At 43.0% G+C, this 27,143-nt stretch overlaps 2 protein-coding genes across 2 annotated transcripts in view; both read left to right on the forward strand.

The window, feature by feature from the left end:
* Positions 1-11,941: 11,941 nt before the first annotated feature.
* LOC115866559 (C-type natriuretic peptide-like) lies at positions 11,942-12,268 on the forward strand. The gene has a single exon (XM_030882112.1). It carries the CDS (start codon positions 11,942-11,944, stop codon positions 12,266-12,268), a length of 327 nt encoding a protein of 108 aa, XP_030737972.1.
* The window catches only part of FRY (FRY microtubule binding protein), a 429,644-nt gene continuing 414,689 nt past the window's right edge, over positions 12,189-27,143 (forward strand). The window contains exon 1 of the mRNA XM_060288251.1: positions 12,189-12,270. The gene's annotated coding sequence lies outside the window, so the exon portion shown is untranslated. The remainder of the gene's footprint in view (positions 12,271-27,143) is intronic.

The following is a 27,143-nucleotide window of genomic DNA, read 5'->3' on the forward strand; positions in this document are numbered from 1 at the left end:
GATAGGAAGTTATAGTATAATGATTTTATGGGGAGGGAGGTCTATTGCTAATATGTCAGCCCTTCCTGTCTAGAGAACTTTGTAAGCACGCCTTGGTTCATTTTTCTTCCTGTTGTTGAAATTGCTTCATAATAATTAGGAGTCTCATCAGAGAGGTGGTAGCTTGACTGGAAATCAGAAGAGTGATGGACATTTCGATTTTCGGTGGAAGGAAAGACTGGTAATGCAGAGACTGGACATAGTGGGGATGGCAGCTCTTCAGTGCACAGCGTCACTGGGAGCCTCTCCCATTGAGAAGGTGTGACCACCGTGTCACAACTTCTCTTCCTCTGACCTATGCCAAGTCGGTAAGACATAGCAGCCAGTGAACCGCAGCCACTGCAAACACTCCGTCTATGTATCCAGCTATCTATCTACCATCTATCTACCTATCTAATCTGTCAATCGTCTATCTATATCTTACTTATCTATCTATGTATCATCTATCTATCATCTCTATCTCTTTTTTTGAGAGAGAAAGTCTCAGATTAGTGTAACAATTCACTGACCTGTAAATTGTTATAAAAGAAAAATTAGGGGGGTTATAATGAGGGTCTTAGCCTCTGTCCACCTTCAGCAACCTTCAGAGATCTTCGATTTCCTCATCGCGATTCAATGAAAAACACAATATTAATTCAAAGTTAAAGCATTTTCCCTTTGCTAAGGGCAGCAATCTTTCTCTTAGCCCTTCTCCAGCACTAATGAGGAGAAAGCAAATCCCATTCAAAAAGCCCACTGTAGAAAGTGGAGCTGCTCTGTCAACACCAGCAAACAAGAGTGAACAAATTATCCTTAATTTTCCCCAGCAAAATTAATAAATAATTAATAGAGAAAGTGGTAGTTCATTTGACAGTAAACAGAATAAGATCCAGGCTAAACAAAGAAAAACGAAAAAAGCAGAGTTGGTTTAAGTGTCTCTTCTCTTCCCCTCTCTGTTTATGTCACTTTTCTCTCTCCCTTAGGGTCTGCCAACCTTTGTACAGCTTTTTTCCCCTTGCAATCCCTTGCCCTCCCAAACTCCTCACCCTAATTTGGCTGTCCATGACTCAGTGTCTTTATTTACCTCCACTCCCCAACCCAAGGCATGCACTCCTTCCCCACTCATAACCCCATTAGTCAATGGGTCTTATGCCCTCAGGTTTTAAGGGCTAACTAGCTAGTCCGGAGGCTAACATAGATTACAGAAAGAGGCTGGGTAGGGAGGGGCTACTCCCAGATAACATATAGCAAATACATGTTAATAATAACTTCCTAAAGACAAGTGGTCCACGGGAACCATTTTCCCCATTAGAGATTCCAATGGTGGACATTTCAGACTTGACAGCTAAGGAGGACCCAGCTCCGGCTGGCTGGGGGGAGCGAAGAGAACTGCAGCTGGAATGACCACTTTCACCCCAATCTGAGGAGGTTCCTCCCAGCGCTAACCTCTTGATATAGAGGCCCTCTACCTGCTAGTTTCCTTCCTTCAAAGTTCTGGGAACGTCGATACCATCTTGCCGAGAGCCTTTTTTGACTCCCTGGATTCCCTTCAGTCTGGTAGTATACCTTGGCTTCAGAACAAGGAGGACTGAACTGTCAATGATGATCTCCTCTGATCTGGCAATTCTGAAGCATAAACGTGCCGAAATGAGACAATTAGAGGAGCAGTGCCTTATGCGTGAGCACTATTGTGTATTAACATGCTGAGTGCCACCCAAAAGATAGGTAGTAGGTACCCAAACCCACTCGCGGTATTTTAACCTGCATGTTTTAAAAAATCGTGAAGCTTTAAAACTCCCCCAGCATATGCAACAGAATCATTCTGCGTTTCCTGAGGTAGTAGCTGTGTGAAGAGTGATATTGCCAAGGGGGGTTGATCAGCGGTGACATCAGACAGCAGTTTCCTGTGAGAAGCACGGCTGCCATTTAGACGAGGCAGGGAAGAGCGGAAACCAAGCAAAGACGGCTCTAAGGGAGGAGATGACGGGGGACAAGTGGAGAAGCTGTACGGTCAGCAGTAAAGCCCCGCAGACGGATGACGAGCCCAGCAAATGCCTCCTACTAACACGTACCCGCTGCTCATCTACTGAAGAGTGAACACCAATATGGCAAACCTTTCCTTTTGTTCTCATGAATTGGCAAATATAAGGCCCACATCACTAATGTTGCTCTGAAGTCCTGACTATCCAAAATGACTAAAAACAAGTCATTCACTCATTCAGTGAAATGAATGGAGTGGAAAAATTGGGGATAGGGATGGGGCAGACAGATTTCACCAGCTTCCACATATTCCAGCATGATTTTTATGTCTGCCATCCAGACACATGGATGTAACACATGTATGCAGTTGAAAGAGATATTTTTTCCTCTTAACATATTAGGGTAGCTGTGCTTCACACGATTCATGTACAGGTATAAGATTTAAATCTGGTCAGTTTCGCTTTTTTTTGTTTGTTTGTGGCCTTTTAGCAGCCTCTGTTTTCCCCACCCTCCCCACCCCAAGGCAACCACTTTTCTACTCTTTGTTTCTATGAGTTTGACATTTTAAAAAGAAATTTATTTATTTATTTGTGTGTTTGTTTATTTATTTTATTTACTTATTTGTTTATTTCAGAGTCCACATATAAGTGATACCATACGGCATTTGTCTTTCTCTGTCTGGCTTATTTCATGTAGCATAATGCCCTCCAGGTTCATCCATGTTGTCACAAATGGACCATTTCCTTCTTTGTTGTGTCTGAATATTATTTGATTGTATATACAGATCTTCCTCTACTTACGATAGGGTTATGGCCCATAAACCCATCGTATGTTGAAAATATTGTAAATTGAAAATGTATTTAATACCCCTAACCCACGGAACAACATAGCTTAGCCCAGCCTACCTTCAACATGCTCAGAACACAACATTAGCCTACAGTTGGGCAAAATCATCTAACACAAAGCCTATTTTATAGAATAGGTGACAATATAACAAAGTGTTGAATATCTCATGCCATGTATTGGATTCTGTATTGAAAGTGAAAAACAGAATGGTTGTTATGGGTACAGAATGGTTGTAGATGTATCAGCTGCTCACCCTTGTGAGCCTCTGGTTGACTGGGAGCTGCGGCTCACTGTCGCTGCCCAGAATCACACAAGAGAGTATCATACCACCTACCACTAGCCCAGGAAAAGATCTAAATTCAAAATTCAAAGTGCAGGGACTTCCCTGGTGGCACAGTGGTTAAGAATCTGCCTGCCAATGCAGGGGACACAGGTGTGACCCCTGGTCCAGGAAGATCCCACATGCCGCGAAGCAACTAAGCCCATGCGCCACAACTACTGAGCCTGTGCTCTAGAGCCCGTGAGCCACAACTATTGAGCCTGCGCCACAACTACTGAAGCCCACGCACCTAGAGCCCGTGCTCTGCAACAAGAGAAGCCACCACAATGAGAAGCCCGTGCACCGCAACGAAGAGTAGCCCCTGCTTGCCGCAACTAGAGAAAGCCCACGCGCAGCAACGAAGACCTAACACAGCCAAAAAAAAAACCATTCAAAATGCAGTTTCTACAGAATGCATATCACTTTTGCACCATCATAAAGTCAAAAAATCGTAATTCAAACCATCATAAGTTGGGGACCATCTGTACATATACCACACCTTCTTTATCCATTCACGTGTTGATGGACACTTAACGTTGTTTCCATATCTTGGCTATTGTGAATAATGTTGCTATGAACATGAAAGTGCAGATATCTCTCTGATATTCTGTTTTCATTTACTCTGGATATATACCCAGAAGTGGGATTGCTGGATCATATGGTAATTCTATTTTTAGTTTTTTGAGGAACCTCCAAACTGCTTTCCTTAGAGGCTAAACCAATTTCCACTCCCACCAACAGTGCACAAGGGTTCCCTTTTCTCCACATCCTCACCAACACTTGTTATCTCTTGTCTTTTTGATAATAGTCATTGTAACAAGTGTGAGGTAATATCTCATTGTAGTTTTGATTTGCATTTCCCTGATGATTAAGGATGTGAGTACCTTTCCATGTACCTATTGATCATTTATATGTCTTCTTTGGAAAAATATGTATTCAGTTCCTCTGCCCATTTTTAAATTGAATTGTTTGATTTTTTGCTACTGAGTTGTGTGAGTTCTTAATATATTTTAGATATTAACCCCTTAGCAGATGTATGAGTTGCAAATATTTTCTTCCATTCCGTAGGTTGTATTTTCTTTCATTTTGTTGATGGTTTCTTTTGCTGTGTAGATGCTTTTTAGTTTGATGTAGTCCCACTTGTTTTTTGTTTTTTGTTTTTTTTTTTTTTGCTTTTGGTGCTTTTGCTTTTGGTGTCAAATCTTAAAAACATCATTGCTAAGACCAGTGTCAAGGAGCTTACTCCCTATGTTTTTTTTGTAGGTCAATTCTGTCAACTTTGGACAATTTTGTTATAATGAAACTTTATTCCTGAAGGATTTGTTCATTGAGTTGTCACTGTATAAAGAAAACCACATTAAAATGCAAGACTTAGAAAAAAAAAACTTAAGTCTTTGCAAAATCAGAGTGCTCCTCACTTTTGCATAATATCAGATTGTCACAATTAATAATCATCAGCTGCAAGAAAGAAATAATTTATTTTTTCATAGTCTTGACTAAAGATTTAGTTTTCATAAGGTGGAGAACCAGTTGTATGATTTTGGGGGGGGGATTGAAGAGTTTATTCAGTTATGTTTCAAGGCAATTACATAACTGTTTATTTTGGTTAGCATAATATTTTGTTGCACTATTAATTTATACCATCAAATTGTATGATTTTTAGTAATTTTTTTCCCTTAGGGTCTGAGTAATTGTTTTCCAATTAAGGAACAACATTAAAAAAAAGAACCTTTGAGAGAAAAATTCAACTGTGTCAGTGTCCCTAATGGATTCTAGAAAATAAACCAGATTGTTGACTTGGTCTTCCTCTCCTAATAACTGACCCAGAAAAGAAGTTTAATTTCTTAGAATGTAAAGTAGTACTATTTCCTTTGATATTTCTATTAATCAAATATCTTAAATCCAGATTTATAATGGGCATATACATCTGGCATTAAATTGTTTTTAAAATGAAGTACATTATTTCTCTGACCCAACAGCTGTTACTGAATACTATAGAGATGTCTGAGATTGCGTTTGTAAGTACAACTCTAATGGTTTCTGAAATATGATTTAAAAATCAATACCTAAAAGTATTTTAAATGCATACTTGGGCATTATTCATCCTAGAGGCATGCACATCTCATTTTCTAGAAAAATCAAAGGCATACTTTGTAAAAATGAAAACAACATTTTCAATACTGTCTGTAGGATTTGATTGTGCAGGGCCAATACTTATACTTAACCAACTTGGGGGATGAACTAAATGATGAAAGAATATTAAACTTGAACAGTTTAGACATAGATTTTCTACAGCTAAAACTCTGTGCTTTAGTCATATGGAGCTACCACAACCACTGACAAAGAAATGAATAAAGTAAAAATTAACTATAAGTTTCTTTTATCTTAATATTTCTTTTAAAATATAGGGAAAAGAGCAGTTATATTATTCGTGAGTTCAATATAATTATCCACTGATTTTTTTTTTTTTTTTTTTTTTTTGCAGTACGTGGGCCTCTCATTGCCGCGGCCTCTCCCGTTGCGGAGCACAGGCTCGGGACGCCCAGGCCCAGAGGCCATGGCTCACGGGCCCAGCCGCTCCGCGGCATGCGGGATCCTCCCGGACCGGGGCACGAACGCGTGTCGCCTGCATCGGCAGGCGGACTCTCAACCACTGCGCCACCAGGGAAGCCCTATCCACTGATTATATAATGCTTAATTCATTTTCCTAAGGTATGTTTGGAGAAACAAGTAACAACAGTATTGTAGGGATTACATCAATGAAGAGCAATCACTAAATAATAAAGCAACAACATTTATAACAAATATAATATTTTTGTTAGGGTTTTAAAGTCCCTAGGAATTTTTGAATATTGAAAGAGCAAATAGATATAAATATATTTCGCTTTAGATGAGGTTTGCAATTTTTCTTTCCATGATTAATTTTAGGGAAATTAAGACACATTTTTATGGAAAAAAGTTTACTCTGTAATTACATATTACTTCAAGATTTTAAAATTCATGCTCTGATATATAAATAGATTATAATCAAACGAATTAATACTACATTAATCTGGTTCATAACATCAGGTTACACTTGATTCAACACTCATTACAGTTCATCTTTATTTTCTAGTTGAATTTAAAAATGATTTTTTTTCTGAGCAAAGAGAGGTATTAAGAATTTCATTTTTATTTATAATAATTAATTGTTCAACATTTCTAAATTCATCAAAATTATATATTTTGTTGATTCTTTGCCACTTCAAAGTCTATAACTTGGGTAAATTTTCAGCACATGCCTGAAAATTACACATTTGCAATTCATTGTGCTTTTAGTCAGCAGTGATTAGTGAATTCAAATTGGAACTCTAACTATAGAATACTTAGAGCCTCTTCAGACCATGGTAGGTACTGGTTTGAAAAGATAATTGTAGAAATACATCTGTTAGAAACATATAGTCTTGGGGGAAAAATTAATGAAATACATAAATATTTCACACGAAATTCACAAGGTTTGATATCTGTAGGCAAACCCGGTGATGCCACCACCGAACCACACCTGGCCCACGGAGTGGCAGAGAATGGGCTGTGTGCAAGAGAGAGCCTGAGAACAGTTCTGCAGATGGTGCTGAAAAAAACCTGGGTGCACGTAGGTACGATATTTCAACCTCCACATCCCAGCTCAGGTGGGAATCTCCCTCCCCTTGTCCATGCACATCCCTCAAGCTGCAATTTACCCTTCTGTCTTCAAGGTGGCTGTGAGTTTAGTTTAACCTGATTTCACTTCAGTAAATTGTTAAGGGAGACAAATGCTATTGGAGCTTTTCACACTCCGCACACGGGTAGAGCTGGAACTGCCCTGATTTTCACTTCTCCAAGGCCCTTGCTGCTGGCCAGTCTCCACATAAGCCCCCCAGGCTTCCTAGTGCACAAGCATCCATCTGAATTTTGAATCATGCTGAGAGCTGTGGGTGCAGAGTACAAGGCCTCAGGAACCAACCCAAAGCTGAAAACACTGCAGTTGCTACTTGTATAGAATATAACATATACATGGTTCTTCCAGTAGCCACGTGTCTTTTAACCTGATAAAAGCACAGAAGTGCTGGCTGGAAATGAGAACCGAATCTGCAAAACTAGCTTAGATCATTCAAATCTGCCTGACTCCAAACCAGTCCTGGGACAGCCCTGCATCTCTTCCACCCACCACCAACGTTGGAGCTCCTCTAGTTTCATTTCATAACTAGAATGGCATCCTTCAAAAGAAGTAAAGTAATTGTTATCATGTTAAGTGGTCAAGACAACCTGGCAATAGGAGTTTTTAAAAGTAATCAAAAAGAGAGAGTTAAGAAATACAAAAGGATAATTTGAGTTCATTTTTGAGAAAAGTTTAGCTACATCAAAAAAATGCTTCAAGTCAATTATTTAAAAGAAATGATTTCAGTGTCAGTCTCCTTTAAACACGTGCATCTGTTGGGTTTTGTTTTATTTTATTGTCATTTGAAGGTAAGTAGAACTGCAGACATCAGCTTCTCTGAATAATCACTATGAAGTCTTCCAAAAGAAAGGCAAGGGCTATAACCCTTGTCTAAATTTTTGGATGTCTTCCCAGTTAAATGTCAAAACAGTAGCTTCCTTTGGGATAACTATTCTTCTTTATTGTACTGAAGAGCCTTTTAAGTGGTTTACTCTGAATAATTGCATAGCATGCTTGACTTTACTTTCACATAATATGAAAATTTTTATTTTTTCATTCTCTAGGAAACAGCCAAGTTACTTCAAGCCTGTTTCTTTTCTCTCTTAAATACAAAGCTATTTTTCTGGAAGTGGAGGTGGGGGACCTGTAATATGCAAAGGCAGAGAACGTATAATCAGTGTAGATGAACAGAAACGTGTATCCCCTCCGCACTTCATCCACACCCAGTCAGCTTGCTTCCTTCTGAAACCATATACATATTCACACCCCGGGACTTTCCAGGTGCTGTTTACTCCTGCTCTGCCCTCCCCCCTCATTCTCAGACTACTGTTCCTCACTCTTCTTTCACTGTCAGCTCAAAATCCATCTCCATCATGATGCCTTTTCCCCTGATCATCCAGACGGGATGATGTGTTCTTTTCTCAGCCAGGGAATGGGTCCCCACTGTTAACTTTTTAGAGTATACAATTTCAGCATTAGTTTTGATTTAAAAAAAAAAAAAACTTCACAATTTTCACATTTACACTACTTACAAAATTGTTCTTTTTCATGGGGCTACCAACGTTTGCAGTCACTGTCTGCTGGTATCCTTCCTATCCTGAAATTTTGTCATAAGGTACGTTGATTCTCCTAGAACGGCAAGGGACCCCAGGCTAGCTGACTGGAAACACCAGGATCTGGTAGATGGCTCAGCAGGGGGACGTTCTGGCTCCTCCTCTCTACCTTTGATTGTCTTTTCATCTATAGAAGCAGGTCCCGTAAATATCCCAAGGGGCAGTAGCTGTTCACTGTCCGAATAGCTCTCTGCCAAGTGACCTGGAAAGGAGGAAGCCTGCTTGAGAAGCCTGTGGAGCCATGGCTGGGGGCAGTGGACGGCTGACAGCGGCTGAACCCCTTCAATGACACCACTTCCCTCTTCCCGAGGACTGTTTCCCACACGCTGTTATGTGTGGTCCAATTAAGTTGGTCCTTTCGCACAAATCATTTTTTTTCTAAATATATTAGGAAAACTGTCATGTTCATCTGCTTGTACTTTGATCAGTAAAGAATACTTATTTAGGGATCGATCTGGCTGGGGCTGATGATATTTGATAACATTCACAAAGAAGCTTGCTTATTTTCATTATCTCATTTCTTCCAGTACATCAGAACTCCTCGGGGAGGGACAACATTTGCTCCTGCAGGGGGAATGGCTCCAGCCTTCTCATTGGTTCTCCCCTGCCTAAGGACTCCAGGGAGATCAGCACTCCCCCATTCTTCTGGATTCCCTAGATTTTTGCACAGAAATTTATGGAAAAGAGAATTGTAATGCTGCAGTGTTAATTAGATATTGCAATCTTGTGAAGGATAAAAATGAAAAGGATGACCTGAAAAAGAAAAGAAGCAAGGAAGGTTTAGAAAAGATTTCGAAGATCTTTAAAACTACTAGGAAATTATCTCCTCAGAGTGAAAAAATTTCTATAATAAGTATTAAAATTATTCTGCTGTCAAGTACTTAGCTTAATTACTGTTAAAATATTAAAATTGTGCTTCCGTAGATTGAGACTAACTTTTAAATTTCAGGCATTTAGATTTAGGGTTCAACTCACAGCTTATTAAAGTGTGGGATGTGATTCTCTAATGTTCTTACAACTATGTCCCGAAACTCCAGAGTGTACACACTATATGGGCCAATTAATTTCCAAACTTCATAATGTATGTCAGCACTGTAAACAATTAGTAACAACAACAAAAAGATGATACCCTTTTTGATGGTAAATCATACTGAACATTTAACAGACATTCACTGAGGGCCTATTGGGTCCCAGGCACTCTCAGTACCTGGATGGAGATGGGGAAGGGGGTGAGGAAGTGGACAGGGTAAGGATAGATGGGGGATGCAGGTGGGGGGGAAGGGAAATAAGGAAATTAACAAAGCACAGTACCCACTTTCAAAGGTGTTCATCATCCCACGAGAGTTGAGAGAAAAGGTGGAGGAAAAGAAAAATGCTGTTGGGGACTTCCCTGGTGGCGCAGTGGTTAAGGATCCGCCTGCCGATGCAGGGGACATGGGTTCGAGCCCTGGTCCGGGAAGAGCCCACATGCTGTGGAACAACTAAGCCCGTGCGCCACAACTAATGAGCCTGCGTTCTAGAGCCCGCGAGCCACAGCTACTGAGCCCACGTGCCACAACTACTGAAGTCCGCACGCCTAGAGTCCGTGCTCTGCAACAAGAGAAGCCACTGCAATAAGCCCGCAAACTGCAACGAAGAATAGCCCCTGCTTGCCGCAACTAAAGAAAGACCACGCGCAGCAATAAGGACCCAACACAGCCAAAAATAAAAAATACATAAAATTTTAAAAAAAAGTTTTCTCAGAGCCAGGAAATGAGTTCTGTCTCAGCTCCATCAGTTCGAAACCATACGGCCTTAAGTGCTTCCCCTCACCTCTCCACTTTCAGGAGAGAATGCAAGAAAGCCCTTCGTGTACTAAAAAGGTAGAAACAAAGGCCAGCTAATGGATACTACTATGCCCCTCAGAGACGATGAAACTGGGCTTAGATTAAGACCACCAAAATCACACACTACAGGAGGGATAAGAAAGACCCAGAGGAATTCAAATTTTCACTTCCGGATTAGGCTGCCCCTCTTGAACTGAGCTCTAATCCACGGCGATAGTTTGTCCTGTGAGTAACTGTCCAGCTTCACTTCCTGCCACACCTCCCAGACAGGGCCACATCAGACATTGCTAAAAGACAGCACAACACCAGCCCCTCCACACCTGTGCCAAGGTCCTGCCTTAGGTCTTAGTACCCTAAACCTGGCACTGTCTTACCTCCTTGGAGTAACACCTTATTGTATTATAACAACTGTCCCCTTAACAGTCTGGCAACTCTTTGAAGACAGAGATCATGTATTATCAATCTGTGTACCCCTGTCAGAGTACCTGATAAAGATACGTGGTTTATTGAATGAGTGGATGGGTGCATGCATATAAGCCATTTCTGCCCACAAAGAACAGAATTGTGACGTACTCCAACTATGTGCTTATGTGTGTCTCCCTAAAGCACTATAACTCTCAATATGGTTTTATAACAGCTTTACTGAGATGTAATTCACATACAGGTATCCTCAGTTTTTTCAAAAGTTTGCCATATACCACTTTGCTTTTACGACAAACCTACATTAGTAACCATTTTCGCTAACTGAAGGAAATCCAAAGAGGGTTTTGTGTAAAACCCTCTTTGTGCTTTTATGTAAAAGGCAAAAAGCAAACATAGTATTTGTCATTTGATTTGCAACAAGCTCTTATGGAGGCAGCACCAACCTGGGCAAGGAGAGTGGCCCTGCAAAGGTCCTCCTCCGGGAACTACACTCAGCATCGCAGTATCAATCTGCCATAGTTTTGAACTGTGTCTGTGAGCATCTGTGCTTTATCTCCATTTATTTTGTGCATGCGTTAGCAAGATGTGCCCCAAGGTAATTGATTCTGTGCTTTATGCCGTTTTGGCTTATGAAAGGCTTCATAGGAACACTCTACTTTGGGTAGCAGGGAAAACCTGTACCACAATTTCACTTAAGGTGTACAATGCAGTGGTTTTTAGTATATTCAGAATTGTGCATCCATCACCACTAACAAATTGAGGAACAGTCTCATCACCCCCAAAGAAACCCCAACCTATTAGCAGTCACTCCCCATCCCCCCTTCCCCGCCCCCTAGCAACCACTAATCTACTTTCTGTCTCTATGGATTCTTAATTTCTTGTTACACTGTGTACATAGCTCAGTTATTAGGACGCATCTCGGCATGACTGAGAAATAAAAGCTGAAGCAGCTTCGATTTAATACAGAAGTACAAAATCAATCTCCTTGCTCTGTGACCTTGGGTAAGTTGTTGAACTGGATTTAATCTCCACATAAAATGAAGTTTGGACGGTGTGTGAGGGCACCTTCAGGTTAAAAAAAAAAAAAGCAGAAACAAAACAAAAAACCCCTCTGTCTATAATTCCGAGACTCCACCCTAGGTAGCCTTTTCTGGGCGCCCAGCCCGGTACCCCACCCTTCGCTGCGCCCCTGGAAGGAACTGGCTGCCGCGCGCGCCCCCAGCGCGGGAGGGGCGCGGCGATGGGGGCGGAGCCAGCGACTCCGCAGCCAATCCGGGCGGCGGCGCGTCCCGGGGGCCGCGGCTCGCCCGGCGCGCAGGGGGCGGGGCTCCGCTTGACAGTGGCGGTCGCCGGGCTGCTGAGCCGGGGCGCAGCGAGCACAGCGCGGCGCAGGGAGCTCGAGCGGCGCAGGCGGCGGCGGCGGCGGCGGGTCCCAGCCCGCTCCGGCTCTTGGCGCAGCGGAGTAGCCTCCCGCGGCGGCGGCGGCGGCGGCGGCGGCGGCGGCAGCGGCGGCGTTCGGGCGATGCTGCGGGTCTCCTTGGGTGTCGGTGTCCTGACCTCTTCCTAAAGGTACTCGGCTGGGCTCGCCCCGTCGCCTCGGGCGTCGCAGCGCCGGGAAGTGGCTTTGCAAAGCCCTGGGCTACAGCGGGCGGGCGGTGGGCTGGGGCGCGGGCTGGGCGGGGCTGGGCGGGGCTGCGCTGTCTGGGCCGCTTTCCCTGCGAGGAAGAGGGTGGCGGCTGAGGGAAGCGGGCTGGAGGAGGAGGGCTGTCTCCGGGCAGCAGCTGGTGGCTTTGCCATCCTCCATCCTCCTGCCCCCATGTGGTTTGAAAGAGGTTTTGTTCCAGGAGAAAGTTTGATGCTGAGACGAGAGGAGCCGGACTCGGGGGTCCCTGAGGCGCGCCCCATTAGAGAGAGACAGGTCACCCTGGCCAGGGACGCCCGTGACCTGAATGTAGGCATGCAGGAACGCAGGCCACTTTTTGGCCCGAGCAGCATTCCAGACGCAGGCTCTTCCCTGAGGACATTCCTCTGCGGGAATCCCCCTGGGGGAGGGGACTTTCCGGAGACTGGGCACTCAGAGCGCCCGTACTGTGGCTTTTGCCGTAGGTAGTTGTCTCCCTTACCTTCTAATTAAAGGTCCCTAAACAATGTGTCCAAGGTACCGATGATTCTTCTGTCAAATCTTGAATATTTTCTTGATGCTACATGTTTTCCCAGAGTGCTGGGGTGGAGCACGTGAAAGAGAGTAGCAGTTGTGGCCCAGCTCTTAGGGTGAGAGGTGGGAAGAAAGAATACAGGACCCACGTACCAACTTGAAGATGGGAGAAAGTTTTGACCTTCAAAAAAAGATGGATTAGGTGTGGATGATTTGCTTTACAAAACTTCCTCGAATGCAGAGAGATAAAGTTAGTGTTGCGTTTCACACATGATTGTAGAAACACACCTGTCATACAGTAGCGCAGAGCAGAGGTGGACGTGTGGATGTCCTATAGACCGGAAATGAGCAGATCTCAACGAGCGAGCGTTGAACTCTGTTGAATTCTAATCAGTCTGATACCTTTCTGATCACATGTGTGGATTCTCACAGGTACTTTCTTTTTTTGTATAAAAATTTGTTTATTTTATTTATTTTTATTTTTGGCTGCATTGGGTCTTAGTTGCTGCGCGCGGGCTTTCGCTAGTTGTGGCGAGTGGGGGCTACTCTTCGTTGCAGTGCGCGGGCTTCTCGTTGCGGTGGCTTCTCTTGTCGTGGAGCACGGGCTCTAGGCGCGCAGGCTTCAGTAGTTGTGGCACTCGGGCTCAGTAGTTGTGGCTCGCGGGCTCTAGAGTGCAGGCTCAGTAGTTGTGACACACGGGCTTAGTTGCTCCGCGGCATGTGGGATCTTCCCAGACCAGGGCACGAACCCGTGTCCCCTGCATCGGCAGGCGGATTCTTAACCATTGCACCACCAGGGAAGCCCAGGGTACTTTATTTCTTATCAAAAATATTCATACCATAAGACAACTTGATAATGCCAACTTTTGTACCCTGGAGACACCCTTAGCCAAGGACATCAACCCCTTGCTCAGGTCCATGTGATTTATCCCCACGCCAGGTCCCATCACTTCTGTGAGAACATTTACATATTAAAGGGAAGGAAACCTCCTTGGCCAATGGTGACACAGTACATCGAGCACATACTACGTACCAGATATAGTACTAAGTATTTTATATATAACTTTAATTCTCACAGTCACCCTGACGAGTTATTACTACTTCCCCTATTTTAAGGTTTAAAGAGTTTTGCAATTTTCCCAAGATTACTTGTCAAATGATAGTGGTGGGATTTGACCCTGGATGTGTGTGACTCCCTGCCCATGCTCTTTTCCACTATCCTATGCTGTCTCCCAGCCCCTCTTGAGAGAGAGTTGCCCATGTTATGATATAGCAGGAAATCCAGATATGGCAACATGTACTGCATCTCCCAGCCTCCCAGATCAGACTCCTTCGTAGAGTATCTTCTCCCTCTGGGAACCCACCACTGTGTGCCTGTGCCCCGCAGGTATTCCCTCCACCCAAGGGTGACATCTGGGACTCGTAGACTCTTCCCGCCACACCCGCAATCCCCAGGATGGAAATCAGATGGAAATCTCCAGACATACAAACTCCTTGCCCTTCCAGATAACTTGGTTCCAAGTGTTTCCATCACTGGCACTTAAGGAGCAGTCTGTCCCCTCTCAGCCGTTCAAGTCTATTTTAAGTGTGCACGTATAAGTGCCCCCCACCAGCTGGCAGCAACATATCCCCTGCAGCGCTCACACTGGCACACTCATCCTCCTGTACCAACTGTCAGAGAATTCCTGACACAGCCCTGTCTACTTGCAACGAAAGACTGAAACAAGGTCACTGGGGAAGGTGGTGTGAGTCCAGAGAATCCCTGGATTCTCCTCTACTGACCAGAAAGGAAATTCACTGAGGACCCTAGGAGCAGGAAGCAGGCCTTCTCCAGAGTGCAAAATGCCATTTGTGTGGTGTAGCCTGTTGTCAGCACTGTTGAAGATATGTATTCACCATATAGAAACGCTTTTGCCAGTTATACTGGTGATGGATGTGGCCACACACCTATTTCTGATTTGATTACTCACTTTTACACTGAGGCAGTTGTCACTTGGCTGAAGGGTATGGAAACCTTGTGTCACAGTTGTGGCAGTAAGCTTGAAGCTGTGCCTAAAAAAATTTATTATTATAATCTACAACCGCTGTTTTATCATTTCTCTTCCCAAGCGGGGTGTGTATGTGTGTGTACTCTCTCCCTTTGTATAGTCTTCAACTCTCTCTGGTTGCAAAATGATGCAGTACTAAGGCTAAAAAGAAAGAAATGCCTTTTGGAGCTGTGACCATATGCTGCCTGGAGGCATATCCCCGTAGTTGGCATTTTACTCACGTTAATCTAGTGCTAAGCATCGCAAGGTCCCGTGTGCATGCTTTGGGATTTCACATGGGCTCTCCTGTCTAATTATTTTACTCCACCCCTGCAGCGTGGTGAGGTTTTAGTTTAGAAGACAGCCCTGGCACCTCCCCTCTGATATCTCTAAATGGCCAAGAACTGGAGCAGCGCTAATTAAAGTTGGGAAAGTAAAACATGAGGTTTACTCATTGTCACTCTTGCACCAGAATGGAAAATGTCCCCAAAACATACAAAAACTATACCAAATTATTGACATGGTACAGTTTGCCTGAAGTTGGGTGCATGCAAATGCCTTACTAACCTAAAAGTGTCCAGTATCAACAAACTTCCACTCTGCATTCTATTCTAGTTTTAAAACTTCTCATTAACTAGCAATCCATCTTTATTTCTGTATTTCATCAGATTGAAAATGTCAGCTGTAAGACATAGCATGATTTTTGTTATACAGGAAGAAAGAGAAAATACTGCCGATTATATTACGACATGCCACTTTACCAGTGGTCTTCCACGACACTGCATGCATCTGTCACGCTAGCATCTCATTGCTTTCAAGATTCCTTCATCTCTTCCATGGGTTTTGGTACTTTTTCCTGCTGGTACCTTCAGTAGCATTGCTTATGGTATGATAGGCCATCGGCTTGTATGTCTCACTTACAAACTGTAACACAGATTCCTCTTTTGTGTTTTTCTTCAGTCTGGTAAAGCATTTGGATTTTGCTTTGCAAGGTAATGTGGAAATGCCAAACAAAGACAAATGTTTCCTCTAGTAATATAACATTCAGGCCCCACTGCTCTGTTTGTTTGCCTTGGTGCACACACAATAACATCTTTAAGTGCCAAATCATAGTGTAACCTTTTTGAAAACCATTTAAATGGCAGTTTTCCAGAACACGTGCAGTGCTAAGGATGCCCCTAACTTAGTGGAAGTGATGACAAAATGAAGAGCGATGACCAAGTTTATGCAAATGCAGGGAAATGACAATTGTGCGGTGACTGCTGCCAACTTGTCAGCCGTTTTAAGACACCATCAGTATTAAGACACATCCTGATTTCAGAGATATTAAAGTGTGAGGAAAAAATGAACCTTATCAATGAAATATGTTAATCTGTGCCCACTCAGTTTTGTGAACTCTAACCTGCCTACCACCTTGCATGTATTCATTCATTCATAGAGTCATTCATTTTGTTAAACTCCAAGCTCCGAGAGGGCAAGGACGTCTTCTGTCTTGTTCTCTGCCGTATGCCAACCACTTAGGATTGTTCTGACACGTAGTTAAGCTGCTCAATAAATATCCGTAGAACGAGTGAATGAATATCCCCTTCGGAAGACATGGAGACACGTGAGGCAGCTCACGGCTCTCCTGCCGGTTGGGAAACATATTCTTAAAATGAAGACATTGACAGAAATGCCAAACACAGAGAAAGAATACAGGCCAACATTAAGTCCTTTTTTTCTATTTACAAAGCCCAATACAAAATATTTCATGCCGTTGCAGAACTAGTTTCTGGTAGAAGAAATTCCAGTGTAGCTTTTATTGATCTTTGACCACTGAAGGAATTTATAACAACTTACATCTTGGTTCTTTTGTATGATCCAAAATCATTAATTGCTTGAATTTTATGCTTCATTCATTTTCATGTACCTGTCCTGTTATAGATGTAACACGTACCAGGTGACAGGTAAATACCTTTTCCTTCAGTAGGCTCCTCTGAAACAGAAACTCAGTGCTGGTGACCTTGTCTGGATGTACATCCCCAAGAAAATAGATGTCTACTTAAAGGCCGCGCCTTACAGTCTGCTTTTTAACCCCTCAAAGAGGCCGTCTTTATATTTTGACATTTGGCAAAGAAAAAGACAAAGGAAAAAAAGAAAGGGAAAGAAAAGAGAGAGAGAAAGGAAAGAAGAAAGGGAGGAAGGAAGGAAGGAAAGAGAAAACCTTGATGGGCAAGGCAGACCTGCATCTGCCGGTGCCCCTGCTTCCTTATTGCTCCTGGTCAAGCAGAATGCACGTCTAGGCCAGGGCCAGGGAGCTGGATGAAGATGCCAGCAGGAGGGATGGCAGAGAAGTTGACGTAGCAGCAAAATCTCTGGAGCTGTCCTGAGGACTGAAGTGAATTAGCACTGTCCAAATCACCCCAGGTCTATGAACGTAATAGCTGGACTTGCAAAGACACACCCAGATTCCAGTCCAGGGAAATGTGGGACCTTTGAAACACATCTAACAAACCAGTGTCACTCCTGAGTTCCTCAGATTCATTTAGTCTGCTTGTTCGGGAAGAGGATAAGTGCTGTGAGCAGAGGCTGGTTACCCTTCCTCCACAAACAGGTGTGGCAGTGTGGCGTGGCAGTGGAGGCTGTGAAGGGACTTGGCACATAGGCCAGAGCTGGCTCTTTCACACAGGAAAAAATAATAATTAATTAAATCGTTTTGGTTACATACTTAAAGAGCTTACATACAATTTTATTAAGTATTGTTAATATGGGCCAGACAAAAGACAAAAAAAAAGGCTTAACACTTGTTTTTACTGAGCAAAGAAGGTAGAATGAAACAAACAAAACCAAAATAATCTTAGCTGCCAATCCTATGATTCTGTGATTCTCTGGGATGTTTTAGTGGTACCCAGTATTTGTTTTAACCAGGTGTGGTGAGACATGCAGACATGGAAATGACTGTCATAGTGGAAGAATTTTATTATACTCACAGCCTGCTGGAAGTAGGAGCCTTGGTATATCACGCAGTGGGGGTAGAGGGGAGAGGAAAATGTGGACAAGAGTCTTTATTGTGGTTCCACTGGAAGGAACAGAAAAGGCGCAGTAAGCAGGTTTGGGATTAGCTAGTTTGAAGAATTTCAGAGGCTCTGCCACAGTGGGGCTGTTCCCAGTAGGCTGATGCCTGGCCCTGAGGAGACAAGGGCAGGTGGAGAGTGGCCCGAGGTGTGAGAGCCAATAAGTAGGCGGTTTGCATATGGAAAGGCTTGCGGGAAGGCAAGTTGATTATCTCTAGGCATTGGCTTACCCTGGGAGGAGCAGTCCCTCCAGGGTTCTCCAGGCCCCAAGATGTCAAAAGATCAGGATACAGAAAACAAAAGGCATGGTGAGTACAAGGGGATTTTTTAAAATAGTCAGTTAATGAATTAGGCCCAGGTGCAGCCATATGTGCGGAAGCGCCTTGCTGAGGATCTGACACGTGGTACTCATCCAGTAAACATTCATTAAACCTGAGTCCTGGTGCCAGATGGTCCGACCATGCTCACGGTCAGTCTCTGCTGGATGGATACTGTGGTCAGGTGTGCACTGTTCATCTTCAGAAAAAGAAAAAAAATGAGAAACTCTACGCTGCGTAGAGGATCCCCAGAGGAAAGATGAATCACCCAGGACGAAGAGGAGGAAAAACACGGAAGTCTCTAAAAACATAAATGAACTCTTAAGCAAATACATCTTCAGCTTTAAGATCTTAAAATCTATCCGATAATTGAATGTTTGGGGTAACTCCTTATCCACCGTGGATGTGGAATGTCAATAAAAGTCAGGAAGCATGAAAGTTACAGGCAATTTTGTAAAAGGTTGTTTCTCAGAGTAAAATCGGAGTTGGGAAGTGAACTGTGAGCTGCAAATGGTGTGCTCAGGGGTAGGCTTCTAAGGGTGAGTCACTCAAAATAGCACGAAACATACTTTTCTTCTCAACCGCACGTCAGTATTGATCAGACAAGCGGATGAGTTACACACGCATGAAAGCACGGTACTGGGGAGGGTTACTGGAAGGCAATTAACAGGACGTGTGGGGAAACAAGTCTAGGCATAGAATGTTTAAAGCCTCCTGTTTAACAAGTGTCTGCTTTGAGGGCACTGATGAAGGATGGCCACATGTGGGCTGGGCCTGGGGTTAGACTCAAGGCATTACTCTTAAGGATGGATGGCAGGGGTGCTTGAGGGTGGGCGTGTCTGGACTCCCAGTGAAGTAATTGAGTTGTTCCTCTGTTCAGCCTCGGGACTCTTCTTCACGTGGTTGGTTAATGGTTATAACGTCTTCAAAGTCCTATGACTTTTCCTTCAAATCTTGACCATGCACGTTAAGAGACAATAATGAAAACATAAACAGGAGGGCAATCTAATCATCTAAGAAGGGTAATTCCTTCTCCATGAAAACTCTGCGATCACCCTCTGCGTACAGGTCCTCCTAGTTTGTGACTTTGCACACATCTCTTTTGTGCTCGTGTAGGAGCTTATCTGTGTTGATGGAAATTGCAGAAATGTTTTCACTGGAACACAGCTGCTCTCCCTTTGTGTTTCCACACTGATGTCATAACTCTTTAATTAAACTAGCAATGGTAGCCTAAACTGGCCAGTGAAAGCATTTCTGCCCGGCTATGTTGCTCAGGATGGTCTTTGGATTTATCCACACCAGTGACGCATTATCTCTTAACCTCACGTCCATTTTATAATCCAGGCTTTTATGGCCTTTTCACCTCTGATTTGCTACATGAATTAGGCCCATGTAAAAATGGAGTATTCAGTCAAATGAGATAATATGCAGAAACATTTGAATTGTCCAAGAAATGTAACGAACAATTACATCAACCTGTATCTTGCTTTCAGGTATTTCTCACTCATCAGTGAGTCCTTTGCTTCCTGGAGCTCTTTCTCTGTGTTGATACTTATAAGTGAAATCCCATATGGGAGGGTGAGGGGAGGGCGGCAGCCTTCCTGGAGCTGTTCTAGGTATTTGCATTCTATTTTAACTTTAACCTTTATGAATTTGAATTGCTCTCTTTTGGGGGTGGAGTGGAAAGAGGCATACCGGTTGCTTATCTCTTCAGCCCTGGAGCCTTGAAAACTGCCTGCAAATGGCAGGGGCTTAATAACTACTTGCTGAATTTAAAAATATCCTTTGACTGGTTGACACAGGAATTCCCATCCTTCTTTGGCTCGAAGATTTATGAATAAAAGCCTCACCAAATACCTTATAATTTGATAGTTGAATCATCTGGAATAAGGAATCAAGAACATCAAAACTGAAATTTTAACAAATGGAAGACATGACGATAACCTTGTCTTAAATTTAAAAATCTATTACAAATGATCATTATTAAAATTCTCTGATGTTGGATTGAAAGCTAGGCAGATTAAAAATAATAGTATAGAAATTACAGATTTTGATTTAGATTAGTGAACTTAATTTAACACATACAGATAAGCAATGCAGCTTTTGAAGAAAGGATCAATTACTTAATCAAGCTTGCTAGAATAATAGAATAACAGTTTGAAGAGAAAACAGTAAGAAAAAGAATAACTTATATTTTGGTCATAACCAAATATTGTGATAAATTTCCTATAAGCCATAGTGTTACATGTTGGAGAAAAAAAAAGAAATACCATAATGATGGATACATGTCATTATAAATTTGTCCAAACCCACAGAATGTACGACACCATGAGTGAACCGTAATGTAAACCATGGACTTTGGGTGATGATGATGTGTCAATGTAGGTTCATCAGTTGTAACAAATGTACCACCTGGTGGAGGATGTTGATAATGACGGAAGCTGTGCGTGTGTGGGGCAGCAGGTATATGGGACATTTCTGTACCTTCCCCTCAATTTTGCTGTGAACCTAAAATTGCTCTAAAAAATAAAGTCTTAATGAAAAAGAAAAAGAGGGGAAGGAAGGGAGGGAGGGAGGGAGGGAGGGAAAGAAAACAAAGTAATGTTTTTATCCTAAGTCTGAAGTCAGTGAAGATTTTTCTGAATATTCTTGTCATCTTACAAAAGAAGATGCATTGGAATACAGAAAACTGATCATCATTTCAATAATGAAATATAATAAGACAATTCTAAAAGGCAGAATGGCAGAATGAGAAAGTACGTAGCTAATGAAAACTTATCTAAAGTACCTAAGGGGTTGATATGAATATGGAATGTGTGGTGTGATCTCATATTCCAGGGGTTGAGGAGAGGAGCAGACATTTTGGACATTGATGTACAAATGTTAGATCATCACATGATAGGCCCAGAGCATGAAACACACACGTTGATTGCCACCATTTAAAGGTGTAGTCAGTCTGTGCTTTGACGAAGATCAAAAGTAATTTGGGAAGTTGGAATTCTATATCCACTGACTGCTTGTTCATTTGTTGCACTAATAAACCAAAAATAACAGTCACCATCCTTGAAACACCACTGGAGAAGAGAAATCATAGGGGCTTTATTCAGAAACCACTTGAGACAGAATTACATATCAGAATTTTCTTCTCTTACTTGTTTTTCCAGATGATAGAAACAAATTTGACAAAAGACTGCAGTTTGGACACTTGGAGATGCTAGTAGCACATTAGACAGTGTCTCTATCTTAGTTGTTTCTCTTAAAAACACACTTACCTGAAACAGTAGTTCAGGTTGTGAAACCTGGTCTCAATCCTCATAAAATGTTCACTTCAGCGTTATTTTCCTTATTTCTCTGGGAAGTGGAGGTGGAAACTCTGTCTCTATGAGTGTTGCATGTGGCTGGAGAATGACCTTTTGGACCATCGAAAGGATCAAAATAGAGGTTGGGAGGCCCCTGGAGCTGTGGCTACATTATATCCGGTGTGTTTGGGGGATGGAAAGAGCTTTGACTCAGACTGACCCGGGCTTGCCATCCCCTTGTCATGGAATGAGAAGTGCATCAGTGCCAGTTGAAGGTGGCTCTGTGGCTTGTACGGAGCTAAAGGCTCTCCGTCCTCTCCTTATGCCATTTAATCCCCATACAGCCCCCGGGGCAGTTGACCCTGTTACTATCTCTCTTTTACAGATGAGGAAACTGAACAACAAAGAGGTTAGGTATTTTGCCCTGTGTCACCCTGATAGCAAGTGAAGAAGCTGAGAGAAGAACCCAGAGTGTCTGACCCCAGAATTATGCATGTAAGCACCGACATTATGCTCTCATGGGGTGTGCTGAACATCCCTCAAATTTAGCTTCCTCCTCTGTAAGATGGGGCCGTTCATTTCTACTGGGCAAGTCTGTTGTGGGTTTGCAAGAGAATATGTATGTATAAAGTATCAGGCACCCTAATGGCCTGATCAGAGTGGTTGGTTGCCTGTTGCTACTGCTGACTTTGTTGCTGTGGAAAATGGCTGAATAACAGTCTCATCAAAGTCCCAGGTATTTTCTTTGTCTCTCAGATTTAGCCCAGTCACGCCCATTGCCATGGCAACCACTCTATCCTAGCCATTCACCATTGCACATCTACAGTAGCTTCTTTACTGACCTCGGTTAAGTCCAGTCTAGAAGCCTCTCTTCTCCACCGGGACTGATCTTGTCTTCCTTACACAGAGTGACTGGATGAGCGGGAAGCAGAAGTGGAAGAGGAAGCACTTTAAAAGGGAGGGGCCAGAGCGGCACTATTCCTTGTGGGAACCTCCACCCCCTCAGCAAAACACTAGAATTAAATCCACCAAAAGTAAAACAGGAGGAAAGGTTTCACTCAACACTCTGGTGCTCAAAACTGGGGAATTATCATCTTGATTTGCTATCCTTTGAGCCCTGGATCAGTTATCTTCTCAAGAGAGAAGAAAACTTCTGCTGCTTCCCACATATCCAGTCACTCTGTGTAGGGAAGAAAAGATCGGTCCTGGGGGAGAAGAGAGTGTTCTAGACATGAGGAATGGGGTAGCCAAAATTTGGTTGCCACTAGTACCTCTAGTGTACTCTTGAAGCCATAACTATATAGAAAGAGTACATTTAATTACGAGTTCCATGACCTTAAACATTCTTGTAAATATATTGTAGCCAGTGAAACCTATATTGTATTCCTCCAGACCTTTCCTTAAGGAGATCCTGGGGCATCCGTAGAAGTTTTTAGAAGTCAGTTGTGAAATTACTTTTTTATTCTCACGGGTTCAATACCATGGGTACGTGATACCTCATTAATACATTTTAATGTGTTTAAAATACATTTTAATATTAATGTGTGTTAAAATATGTTTCATTAGGCAAGTAATATATGTTCAACGTGGAAGATTTTAAAGATTTAATTAAGCAAATAGGAGAAAATAAAAACCGTCCATAATCACACCTCCAAAATAGAATCAATTTGCATTTTTGCATGTTTCCTCCCAGATTTCTTTTTTTCATGTATAGCTATATTGTATACAAGATGGAATCATTTAATATACTGTTTTATAAGCTGCTTTTCCACATAGCACAATTTATCCCGAATATCTCTCCATGGCAGTAAACCATTACACAGATTTTTAGACAAAAAGTCATCAGACCTTGGTCCTTGTGTTTCGAGACACTAGAGAAGCCTCCACTTAGCCCGAAGGCTGAGGACTTTGTCCATCTCTATACAAAACACACTCTCTGCCTTGTGGAGTTTTTAAGGCCCCAAGCGGTTTCTCTTGCAAAGCGGGAGGAGAGGTCTGCATCTGGACTCCTAGCTCTGCCCGGTACTCTTGTCATCATGAGCCGCCTACTGTTTATCTACTGAGAGGTCTCAGTGTCATCCTGGTGGCTCTGACACAGAACTGCAAATGAGCTTTTTCTGCCTTGCCTCTTCTGATGGATAAACGTCAGGAGACACACAACACTGCCAACTGGCCTCTTAAAACCAAGACCATCTGCCGTTCAGAATGCTGACATCCTCCCCATCTTATAATTTCCATTTCTATAGCTGGCTCTCAATTGCTGCTTCCCCTGGGAGCCAAGATCCAAAGATAATTAAAACCGACAGATAAGAACCAAACTTCATGATAGTTTAAATCTCCTTCTCGTCCGTCTTTCGACTAGAGCTGCTCACAAATGGACTGATTGGAGTTTCTCCTCCTTTTATTTCCCCTGATTAGCCCCTGATTCAGAGCCTAATGAGCCATGGGGTAGCCAAAATTTGGTTGCCAGACAGACAGGCAAGCAGCCTGTCTTTATGATCCTGCAGTTTGAGCGTATCAGTCTCTGAAACCTCCCATGACTTCACTGTGAAGAGTACTAAGCAAGATATTTCATACCAGTAGAATCAGACACTTACTATGCCTTCGTGTTTCTTTATCCAGACGTTTTACCCAGGAACGTATAAATTGCCTTTTGCTACCTAGATTTTCCAAAAGCCTATCAGAGCTCTTCAAATAAGTTCTAAGTAATTGATATTCCTTTTTTTTAACACTATCTTGATCTCCTCTTTCCTCAGTCTGCCATCTTACCTCCATCCTCCTGCAAAAAAAAAAAAAAAAAAATCTCTCTCTACACACACACATCTGTGTGTTTATATGTATATTTATACACAGACATAATACACACAAATACACATTTTAAAAAATGAATCAGAGTCACCATTCTCTAGCCGCAGATATTTTTATTCTTTTACCTTCTCCACCGAGGAACACGGAGCCTCGAAATCACTGGGCACCCAGTGCGCCCCCGTGCATGTGGCATCCTTTCCTCCCTGGCCAGCGCGGGCAGCTGCTTCAACCGTCTGGTCCTCTCTCCCCCAACTTCAAGCCTCCTGTCAGCACTGTCAGATCTCTTCTCCCCCTTCTTTCCTTCTGGACAATGCCCTGACATTTTTGTCCTCTCAGGGAGGACGTATGATGTATCTGAAAGAACAAACTTGGAGACCACGGTATTTTCTGCCACCATCACAGCTGTTAAAGTTTCCTGAAGCAGCACTACCTGTTTAACAGATTTTTGGTTTTCGGTCTTTGTTTTTTCTTAAAGGAAGCCATTCCATGCTTTGGCTCTCATGGCACTCCCGCGGCTAGTTGGTTGTAACTGGAAGAAAGGGTTACGGCCTTCTGGTTACGTCACAGATGCTGAGAAGGGCCATTTTGATTGAGGCACAGCCCAGCACTTAGTTCTGAGATTTCTCCCCATCTTGTTGTATGAGTGGCTTATTCCTCAGCAGTCGTAGTGATTCAGGCCCTGTGGGACCACTCCAGCCTATTTGAATAAGCTGTCGATAACATTAAAAGCCTTCCCAGACACTGACGTTTACCAGTACTTACAGGCCAGTGCATATGGGATGAGTGGCTTTTGGATGTTTTCGGTTTCTCCTCGGTGTTTGTTAAACTGTTAAGGTATTTATCAGAAATGGCCATTGGACACAAACACATTCTAGTATGTGCTTTTAATTGTAATTTTGCTGAAACCGTTGGACTCGATTTCTTGTTGGATCATGTCCTTAGCCCCGGAAAGGAATCCTGGAAGTGTTGAAAAGAAATTCTGTGTGAATTACCCCTATTTAGTAGAAGACCAGTCAGAGCTGGCACAGTCTCCTAAGCTTTCAGCCAAAACTGAGTGTGAGGAATGCCAATTAGGAGACGGGGAGAGGGGCCCAGATCTGTGCCCCCCTCCGCACCACCCCCCTCCTATCCCACCCGACACAGCGCCCCAGCCTCACCGACCAGCGAGGTGCCAAGCCAGCTGGACCCCAGACTAGAAAACAAGGAACACGATTCAAAGCTATCAAGGGACCTGGGGAGATGGCCATGGCAGGATTGATTTCATTTGCATCCTGGATGAAATTCAGGACGTTGATGACTTCTCCCTAGAAATTTGTGTTTCACACAAATCGTGAATTATGTAGGTATTCTTTCCTTTTATTATTATTATTATTATTTTGGAGTCCATAGCTTTGATCAAGTTCTTAGATCTTAGAGGAACCCATGGCTAAAAAGTGTTTAAGAACCGTGGTTCTAATTTTCCTCTCCCGTTTAAAATAGCCTCCCCTTTGCTGACTCTAAGCTTTATTCAAGTTGTCCTAGAAGGGAAGAAGTTTGAGGTGTTCTAAACCCCTAAGTTCAAAGCTTGAGGTGTTCTAAACCTCCAAGTTCAGCTACTGGGGTTAGGGGGCCTTTTAAACCCAAATCCTCACCTTCCTGAGCACCCAGGGAGTCCAAGAAATCACAGAACCAGAGGGAGGCTGCTCAGAATCGGAGAGAGGCTTAGCAGTGTGTGTGTGGGATGTGATACTGTCCACTCCCAACGTGGTCTGAGGGCTGTGGGAAGATGCTGGACTACGTAGCAGAACTGGGCAAAGTGGCTGCCAGTTTGGCTCTGTGAACGAACCTTTATTATTTTGGCTCAAGTGGGCATAAATTCCCACAGCTCTGGCTATAGCCCCAAACGGCTGGAAGTCCAAATACACCTGCAGGATTCTAAATTCTAAAATACACCCTACTAAGAGTAATTTAAAAGTATATGGGGGGCTTCCCTGGTGGCACAGTGATTAAGAATCCTCCTGCCAATGCAGGGGACAGGGGTTCGATCCCTGGTCTGGGAAGATCCCACATGCCACGGAGCAACTAAGCCCGCGAGCCACAGCTACTGAGCCTGCGCACTGCTACTACTGAAGCCCACGCGCCTAGAGCCCGTGCTCCGCAACAAGAGAAGCCACTGCGATGAGAAGCCTGCACGTAGCTCGGCAACGAAGAGTAGCCCCAGCTCATTGCAACTACAGAAAGCCTGCGCGTAGCAACGAAGACCCAACACAGCCAAGAATAAATAAATAAATTTATAATAAATAAATAAAAGTATATGATCTTTTGGCTCATAAGTATAGTGAGAATTGATTATAGTTGTTTTGTTTTCCACTAGGGATATACTTTCCTCATGAGTATTGCTATTGGTCAATATGGAAAGAATGGGTGCTTGAATGACGTATATAAATTAAACAGAGTCTCCTTTTTATGAATGACTGATCTGGGACTTCCCTGGTGGTCCAGTGGTTAGGACTTCACCTTCCAATGCAGGGGGTGGAGGACCTTCCTGGTCCGGAAGCTAGGGTCCCATATGCCTTGTGGCTAAAAAACCAAGACAAAACAGAAGCAATATTGTAACAAATTCAATAAAGACTAAAGATGGCCCACATCAAAAAAATCTTTAAAAAAAAAAGAATGATCTGAAATGACATAAATAAGAATGAAATCAAGTCATAATCGAGTCCTTTTCATATGCAATTAGGTTTTGAGAGTTTAAGGACCGTCCTTTATTGTCACACACTGTGATGAATTGACCAAATATGCAT

Source organism: Globicephala melas, chromosome 18 (genome assembly GCF_963455315.2).
Source record: "Globicephala melas chromosome 18, mGloMel1.2, whole genome shotgun sequence".
NCBI classification, from domain to species: Eukaryota; Metazoa; Chordata; class Mammalia; order Artiodactyla; family Delphinidae; genus Globicephala; species Globicephala melas.

Coding starts and splice junctions, on each gene's coding strand:
- LOC115866559 (XM_030882112.1), top strand. CDS start 11,942: ATGGGGGCGGAGCCAGCGACTCCGCAGCCAATCCGGGCGGCGGCGCGT.